At 39.8% G+C, this 9,581-nt stretch overlaps 1 protein-coding gene across 1 annotated transcript; it reads right to left on the bottom strand.

Annotated features, from left to right (window-relative positions):
• Positions 1-802: 802 nt before the first annotated feature.
• Positions 803-1,288, bottom strand: LOC121869483 (collagen alpha-1(XXVIII) chain-like). Its single transcript, XM_042370837.1, has one exon. The coding sequence runs from the start codon at positions 1,286-1,288 to the stop codon at positions 803-805; it is 486 nt and encodes a 161-aa protein (XP_042226771.1).
• Positions 1,289-9,581: the final 8,293 nt, after the last annotated feature.

The raw sequence follows: 9,581 nt of genomic DNA on the forward strand, positions 1-9,581 counted from the left end.
GGCCGTAATGACACTTGGAGGATTTTAATGACATTTTTCAATGCTAATTACTCATCAACTATGGGTTTCCAAGGTGTGATTTAGGTTTTTTTTTTTTTTTTTATTCTGGAAATACTGAAAGTATACTTTTTGTGTACCAATGGGGCCCCTGGTAGTCCCATGGGGTCACTGGCCTTATTAGGGTCTCTGGGGCCCCCATGATACTCCTACAGGACCCTGGTGGTCTCATGCAGCCCCTGGCTCTGCTAAGCCTCTGGGACCCACTAGTCGGTATGTGGGACCCTTGGGGCCCTCTAGTAGTCTCATGGGGGGGGGGGGTCCCCTCGTTGTCTTATGGGGTCTGGCTCTGGTAGGCCCCTGGGAACCCTTGATAGTCCCATGGGGCCCCTGGCACTGTTAGGCTCCCTGGGGCGCTCTGGTAGGGTCCCCTGGTAGTCCCATGGGTGCCCTGATACCTCCCCTGTGGGCCTCTGGTGGTCCTCAGAAGCCCCAGCGGGACCCGTGATAGTCACATGGAGCCCCTGGCTCTTGTAGGGCCCCTGTGGGGGACACCTGTTAGTTCCATGGGACTGCTGGCCCTGATAGGCCTCTTAGGGGCCCCCTCTTAGTCCCAAGAGGCCCCTGGCCTTGGTAGGATCCATGTGGACCCCTAGCCCTGGAAGTGCCCCTAAGGGCACACTGGTTGTTCCATGGGATCCCTGGCCTTGGTAGGGCCTCTGGGAGCCTCTTGGTAGGGCCTCTGGGAGCCTCTTGATAGTCCCATGAAGCCCTTGGGCAGGCCTCTGGGGGCCCCATGGTATTCCTACAGGACCCTGAGTAATCCCTGGAATGGCCCCCAAGGGGCCCTTGTAATCCCATGGGGCTCCTGGAGGATCTTTGGTAGGCCCATTTGGGAACCCCTGGTAGTCCCAAGGGGCTCTTGGCCCTGGTAGGGCCCCTGTGGCCTCCTGTTAGTACCATGAGGTCCCTGGGGGCTACCTGGTAGTCTCATAGGACCTTTGGGGGCCACCTGGTAGTCCCATGGGACCCTTGAGGGGACGCTTAGTAGTCCATGGGGCCCCTGGGGATCCCTGGTAGTAATGTGGGGCCTCTGGGGTACCCTGATAGTCCCATAGGGCCCCTGGGGGATCCCCGGTAGTCCCATGAGACCCTTGGGGGACACCTGATAGTCCAATGAGACCTCTGGTAGTCCTATGGGGCCCCTGGGCGACCTCTGGTAGTCCCATGGGGCCCCTGGGAGACCTCTGGTAGCCCCATGGAGCCCCTGTGGGATCGTTGGTGGTAACATTCTGATATGTTGTTATTACCACCATGCTATGTGCACTGTTCCAGATGATACTAATTGTTACATCATACTTCCTTGAGATAAATGTATAGTATATATCAGGTGCTTTCAAGAGAGCTCAGCCATGTTAACATGATTTTTATCGACTCTGTATCTGTGTTCTTCTGGCTAAATAAACTGTTTCAATATCAATATTCCATTGGGCCCTTGGACCTGGAGCCACTGGGAGATGTTTGGTAGTTCCATGGGCCCTATCGGGAACCTCTGGTACTCCCATGGGACCCCTGACCCTGGTAGGTCTTCTGTGGGCCCCCCTGGACGTCTAATGGGGCCCATGGGGGATCCCTGGTAGTCCCATGGGGGATAACAGAAAATTCGTTTACTTTATATTAAATTGTTTTTGTAAAAAAGAATTTTGATATAAAGTTTGTAAAGAAAGTTATGTAATTTAGATAAATTTGACCGACTTTGAGTTTATCCATTTTATTTACTTTAACGTCCAGCCGTTCACCACAACAACACATCAGCTTAGACTAAGCCTTAGAGGACTGGTTACATTTCACGTAATTTTTTATCAATTTTCTAGACCATTTGGAGTATAATTGTGTGTAAGTGTTATGTGGCGATGAAGGAGGTGGGACCCCTGTGTGATACTGGTAAGAAGGAATTTCATAGTTGGTGAATAATGTGGCTATTATTTTGACTACCTTTTGACTTAATTTGTTTATTTATTAATCTAAAAGTAATTATTTAGGCGTGATCATCTCACTTAATCGCAAATAGTCTTGCCTTGTTGGTTTAGGTTAGGTTATAATAATATTTATATATACAGTATTTGTAAACTATTTTATATCTATGAAGACATTATCTCACATGTCGGGCCGCCCTGCCAGCCGGTCCGGTTACAGTGTACTGTGTCTCTGTCATTAATATCGTTCATACATCTGGTTGGACGCGTGTAGAGGTGCTTGGACAGTGTTTATAAGGCATCTTTACTTGGTAGTCATAGCGGTAACTATTAAAAAAAAATTATTATTACAATGTTGGTCGTGGCTGAAAGTGTTCGGACAGGTATGACTTCGTTGTCAAACAATAACATTAATATTTCAGGTATAAAACTATACTATTAAATAAAAAAAAATTTCATGATTATATTTTTGTCTTTATAGATATAAAATACTGTACATGTAAATGATCCAGGTTGTGGATATAAAAGGATGAAGTATATGTTTGACTAGCTGCGAGGGTTGGGACAGGGAACCAAAATGGCGGATGTTTGAGGTGAACGCTACCGCTTGACAGTCCAGGAAATAACCTCCTGAGCCGTCGGTAAGACATTTATTAATAATATTATTGTCATATAAAGAACGTTAATAATACCTAGTAGTTGTTGGTATATTATTAACCAGAGCTAAAGTGTAATTAATGGTTAATTTAGTCTATTGTGTTGGGTCGCCAGGCACAGGTATTGTATCGTATCTTTTATATCAAAAGTTAATGATAAGCAGCCATATTTCAGTTGTCCATTACATTATATGGTAGAGATTCATTGGTAAATTATTGCTTTCGGACAACAGGGAATCTTAGGAGTTTGTCTTCGCAGTCAATAGTTAGACAAGCCTAAGACACTTCATAATTTTTTAAGACGTTTGTGAGGTAAACGTCGTAGAATAGAAGCGTCTTAGGATTGTCTAAATTATTGATTGGAAAAATAAAATTCCTAAGAATCCCCTGTTTTTCAATGCCGCCCTTACCGTGTTGTGTTCAGTACCATATCACAAGTTATCTATGCTTGTGTAGGAAAAGTTGGCAAGACGTGAAAGTGTTCAACAGAACTGACAGTGAAGAAGAAATACTGTACACTGTGTTTCACTGCAACAACCAATCGTACTCTCACGTGCCACTTCAAGATAGTTGCTTTCATTGGTAGCAGATATCAAAGTTAATTCTGTCCCTTCCCCAGCTAGGAAGTTAGGTAAATTTGGTTAGGTTAGGTTTTATACATTGTCGTATCATTTAAACCGCAAACGGTTGCCATTTTTTCAAGATGACGGCAAAAGCTCACCTTGAATGAGTCAGGATGTTTAGTATGCTGTTTAGGAACGTATTCTGACTTCAGTACTTCTACCAAGTATTATTTCGTTATGAATTATTTCAATATTTTGCATAAAAATTGTCTAATTTCCCTGGACTAATACCTACTATAAAAGTCTGGTGCTGCTGTAGTGTGCAGTCTACAAAGATGTATCTAGTCTAACCTAACCTAACTTAACCTAAGTATCTTGTAGACCAACTCTATAGTAGCTCCAAAGACTTACCTTATTTTACCGATGCCAAAGGAAAAAGTTTGTTATTTTTGTAATTTGATGTTTTGTCAGTGAGCCAATTCTTATTTTCAGCGTTTAGGTCACAAGGGGAGCTTGAATACATTTATATAAAAATTAATTTTTGTTGTGTACAAAGCACAAAGACATTTGGTTTAAGTGTCATATGAATAGTTTTTCATTGTGCCAAATAACTGGTTGTTATTCAGCCTGATACTGGTCAAATAAGCCCAGCCTATAATATAATAAGTTTTGTGTATTATAAAGCTGTTGGTTATATTTCCAGGAAGTTACAAGGACTAACAACACTGCTGACGTATATGATGCCACTGATGAAACACTGCTGACCTGAGGAACAGTACTACAGTATATGATGCCACTGATGAAACACTGCTGACCTGAGGAACAGTACTACAGTATATGATGCCACTGATGAAACACTGCTGACCTGAGGAACAGTACTACAGTATATGATGCCACTGATGAAACACTGCTGACCTGAGGAACAGTACTACAGTATATGATGCCACTGATGAAACACTGCTGACCTGAGGAACAGTACTACAGTATATGATGCCACTGATGAAACACTGCTGACCTGTTGGAGGTGAGATTTACTTGCTGTTAATTCATATCACGTTCTTATTAGGTGCACAAGCTGAGTCAACTACAGGTTGGGTTTCCCTTATCTGAAATTACCAAATTCGAAATGCCCTGAAATCCGAAAGTCTTATTTCATTATATTTATGGTAGATAATTCTGTACACTGAATATGGTATACCCGTATATACTCGTGTATAGTTTGAGTTTTTAAGACCAAATTTTTAGGCAAAAAATTGGGGGTCGACCTATATATGGGTAATAGTTTCGTCAGGTTGAATCCGTGCATGATGGGAAGGGCTAGGAGCAAATTTTAGCTTTAGACATGAGAAATATATACCAGTTACTGCCAGTAAACAATGGAAATGTAAAATATGTACCAATTAGTAATGAAAAGCTGTGCAGTGCCTTCAGCAGATGCAGCTCACCAACTTACAATAGGCTAACATAACATACAATGTGCTTTCAGTAGTCTATGTTAAACCTTATGACACTGTCATCTGAGTAAAAACTCGCACAATATTCATTGACTGTCCTATGTTTTAGACTTTACCGCCATTGGTGAATAGAATTTTAGTTTTACATTTGTAAATATTATTTAAAACATATATGAACATCAAATAAGTGTTGCTTTCATATTCATATGTAGAGAAATGACATATGTTTTCACATGTACGCACTTACTGTACATACGTTGGCGTTCCCAATCGTCTCGCCTTATTTCTTTACAGTTAGTGGTTAGCTACTTCTAGTGTTCCATTTATTAACATTAAATAGCATTACTTAAAACATACATACAGGTATTCAATTTTTTTAAATTAAGTTCACTACAGCCACAAGCAGGGTCTTGTATTCTTCAGTTTCTTATGTAGAACCATCGTCTCTCACGAAAACAATGCCGTCGTGTGTGTTTTAATATTCTACTTATTATTAATGAATTTTATTGTTCATTTCACATATATAAACATTAATTCAATGAAATACATATTCAGTAATAAACAATAATGAATCTATTGTACATATTCTTAAGATAAATGACTTTCCTTGGGCCCCATCCCTGCTGGGTGAGCTACCCCATTATACAGGTTCTGTATACCTTGTACAGGTGTTCCAAATATATCCCAAATCCGAGACCCCTAAATCTCCAAGCATTTTGGATAAAGGATACCTAACCTGTACTTGTGTTTATGTGCAGTTGTGTACAGTACTGTACTACAGTATTTAAAACATCAAATACACTGTACCCATTAGTTTTAATTCACATTTAAATACATTTTTTCGAGAATATGAAGCAGCTTTATTATTTAAGCATATTACCCGTATCTTGTGTTTGGGCACGGGAGGTCATGATGTAGATTTGGTTCAAATTCATCAGATACGCTGTGCTGTACTGTACTGTACTGTTTTTAAATATTGATTAAGGATCTTGATTCGGAATGCAAAAATGTCACAAATTAGCGTTAATTATGACCCTTGAATTAATTAAACAAATGTACAGTATAGTGTATTTATCTAAAGGTGGACATTTATGTAAATGTGTTTGTGTGCATTTATATTTATTTAAGAGAGTTTGTTTGTACGGTACATGTATTTGTTTAAATGTGTGTGTGTGTGTTTTGTATAAATGTTTGACTTTTAGTGTAAAGGTGTTTGTGTTGTCATGTAAAACCATACAAGCAGTTGTGTAACACAAGGTGTGACACAACAAATCTGAAGATTAGTTATTGCTGAAACTTGTCTCAAAATTACTTAATTTGGATGATAAATAAAAAATTACTTTATTTGCCTTAATGGCCACCCACTAGAGGTGGTCAGGGTGAGGAAAGGAGGCCAGTGGTCTATGTAGGATCCTTCCATCGTTCTTGATAGTCTTGTCTCGGGTTATTTTTATTCTGTATGATAAGTTGCCAAGCTTAGTCATGTCCCATTATTTTGGTGGTGCGTGACATAGCCCAGGTTCATGTTTTCCATCTTTTCCAAGAGTTTGAATGTCTATGAGTTGTGTCCTGTCCTGTCGTGTCTTGTCAGAAGGGTTGTTAACCCCAAGGCCCTCAATTTATTTGGATAATCAGGATGACATAAATCAAGAATCATCTTAGTCACTGTGTTGAACCTTTCTAAGGATGTTAGGGTTTTCTGGAGGGAGGGTTTCCATGCCTGTACCGTGTACAGTAATCTAGACTGGGACGTACGTGACATTTGTACAATTGAAGGATCATTTTCATATCTTTGTGTTTGAAGGTATGCTTTATAATTCCCATTTCTTGGTTGGGTTTTGTCACTGTTGCTCCCACTTAGAGCACTGCCTTCAGTGATTGATCTATCACAATACCAAGATCTTTCACTGTATTGAAAGTTTCCAGGAAAGTGTTATTGACAGAATAGTGGGGATTTGGGTTGTTGTATCCTACACACAGTCTTACATTTTGCATTGTTAAAAATTTTTTACCAGTCTCAAGACCATTTGAACAGCTTTTGAAGATCTTTTTGCATGGCTGCAAATCGTCATGACTGTCACCTTCCCAAATATTTTCATCTATATCATTTATGTCCAGTAAAACCTCTCTAAGGCAGACTAATTGAGGAAGCGATAAGAGGTTGTCCACCTTAGAGTCAATTTTTCCCAAAAGATGCCATTTTAAACAAAAAACGAGTACGACATCAACGTCTCCAATTTTTATGAAAGAAATACTGTACATGTTTTCTAATCAAAATTTATTTTAAAAAGTAATGTACACAAAGTACTGTGCACTTACTTTTAGTTCACTAATATGGCCATCGGCTTAACCTCACCACCCTTATGGGTACTAAACACTTTCTTAGAGGCTGTGTTTATTGTTTCATTTTTCAATAATACAGTAATGCAAAAAATATGACCGGTGCTTCAGTCTACGGTGAATATGTATAAAAACTTTAATGATATAAAAAATACAGTACTGTATTTTCGGAAATAAATTTTGTATATTCGTCCTGTAGCCATAGTTTTCTTATATATACTGTACCAGGAAATGTGAGAAATAATACCAACAAAACTTACTGTATTGTATTGTCAAAAAAAGTAAATAAAAGCCAAATGAATGTTTAAAACACAGTCTCCATTTGCATACACTCCCTGTTTCACCATAGTAACGAAGATGAGCTGGGACGCTGATTCCCTAGCAACGCGTACCCCAACACACACACACACACACACTGACCATTTTCCCCTCACTCAGTCAGCTAACTCGTATAGAAAGAACTGTCAATTCCATTTATGTGTTTGCCCTTAGGACAATTATTTCTTTTACTTTTTTCACATTATGTATGTAGGATGGTGTGTGCGTGTAGTAGAGTAAAAATAAATGAGGAAACTTACTTATATCTACCCAAAAATACAAGTTGAAAAACAACCATGCAACGCCTCACAGCTTGGTCCAGTAGCCTGGTGGTTACAGTGATGAGTCTAACCTGGCTACAATGCCACGTTACAAACGACACTAACTAGTCACTCGCTCACTCCCTGGCTCCCGTTGCCAGGCTTATTATTGAAATACAGTACGTATAGGAGAAATACATACAGTATCTTGTAGTATAATTTGAAAACAGTGATGGGCACAGTGATAAACAAATTATATAAACCATATATTTACCGATGATAACATAATAAGAAACACTGTAACATAATAAGAAACATTATATCATTACTAGAGTGAGTGAAATAATATTCCCCAAAACAACAGTTGATAACTCTTAGGCACCTATGTCCCTCTTGTTGATGTCTTGTTTATTTTAACTTTTTAATTATTTTGCGGCAAATAATTTTGTCCAGCTTAAGCGATATCCGCCTCAGTTGGGTCCACCTTAACGAGGTTTTACTGTATATCTCAAACAGGATGGATTCAAGAGTAGATCCTTGTGCTACACCACTGAGAACCTTCTTCCATTCTGATTGTACACCATTTATGACCACCCTTTGTGTCCTGTGTTTGAATCAGCTGTTAATCCACTTCAAAATTTTGTTTATGATGCCATGTGGTTGGATTTTAGAGACTACCTGTGAATGTGGGACTCTGTCAAGTGCCCTAGAAAAATCCACATACACTAGCGGTCAAAAGTTTGCTCGATCCCACATGAGATAAAATAGCACACCCACATCAGACGATAGTCAGGGTAAGTCAGTTCAGAGACTCTGTTTCACCATGGGAGCAAAATTATGACCTCAACTGTACAACACATCCACTGGTAAGCCTTGATCCATGTAGTCTGTTACCATTTCAAGGAAAATGAGTAAATGTGTTAAACAGGATATTCTCTCCATGAAATTGTGTGATGCATTGATCAGTCAGGTGTTGGAAGAAGGCATCCCTCAGAGTTTACAGACACAGTGCATATAGTGAGTTGACATGAAGCAAGGGTCAGGTGTGTGTAGTGGTTGTGGGCCAGAGTTAGTTTTTTCCCCGACGTGGACCTTGTGACTCGACCTCAGTTGTCAAGAGTACAGTTCGGTATATACTGAATGTTTATATTTTTCTCTGGTGGGTCCTGTCATGTGTTGTGTGAGGAATGAGTTTAGGAGGAGGTCAAGGAATTCTCCTCCAGCTTGTGTGGTAAGTCACCCAATCTACTGTCTCATAATGAGAACTTGTCTTCTGGATGACTCTGGAGTCTGCCACTTCTTCCTGTGAGGCTGAGTCATCCTTATAACACACACCTACTCTCACCTTGCGTTTGTTTTATGCTATTAGTTCACATCAAATAGATTCAGACAATATAATTTCATTTAGCTCATCATTACTGGTTACTGTCAGGTGCTCCTTAACATACAGTACAGTAGTACACCACCACCTCTTGTAGCCCTGTCCGTTCTGAGTGGTGGTTGATACCTGGTAGACAAAATTCACCGTGGAACACATCTTCTTAACCCCCGGGACTCTGATGTCTGGCTGTTGTGTGTCCACCTGTGCAGCACTCTATAGTTCAGTCTTATTAAGTAGACTTGTGTCATTCCTGTACCAACACCAGTTTCTCTCTGGGTTACTAGTACAATAATACTTAAAGCTACATTAGTGATGATCAACTCTTATACAAAGTCCACCACATTTCTCACTGTCTCTTCTCCCCAGGTTCTTTGTTTATTTGCTATTGTTCTCTCATGACATGTTGTGTTAGCCCCAGCTGCCACATTATCACTGTGGGTGTTGATGTCATGTTATTTGTTGCTCTAATTTATCTTGTTCCTTATCAAACTTATCTACTGTTTCATGATCCTCTACACTACAGTCATAATTAAATCTTTAACTTGGTGTGTGTGTGTGTGTGTGTGTGTTTGTTTTTAGTGTACATAAAGTAAAGGCATAAAATCATTAACACCTGAGCTGAACTGATATTCCAAC

The sequence above is a fragment of the Homarus americanus genome, unplaced genomic scaffold (genome assembly GCF_018991925.1).
Source record: "Homarus americanus isolate GMGI-L3 unplaced genomic scaffold, GMGI_Hamer_2.0 scaffold23578, whole genome shotgun sequence".
Taxonomy (NCBI): domain Eukaryota; kingdom Metazoa; phylum Arthropoda; class Malacostraca; order Decapoda; family Nephropidae; genus Homarus; species Homarus americanus.

Bases quoted from the DNA above. Each gene is read 5' to 3' on its own strand.
- LOC121869483 (XM_042370837.1), bottom strand. From the start codon at position 1,288: ATGTTACCACCAACGATCCCACAGGGGCTCCATGGGGCTACCAGAGGT.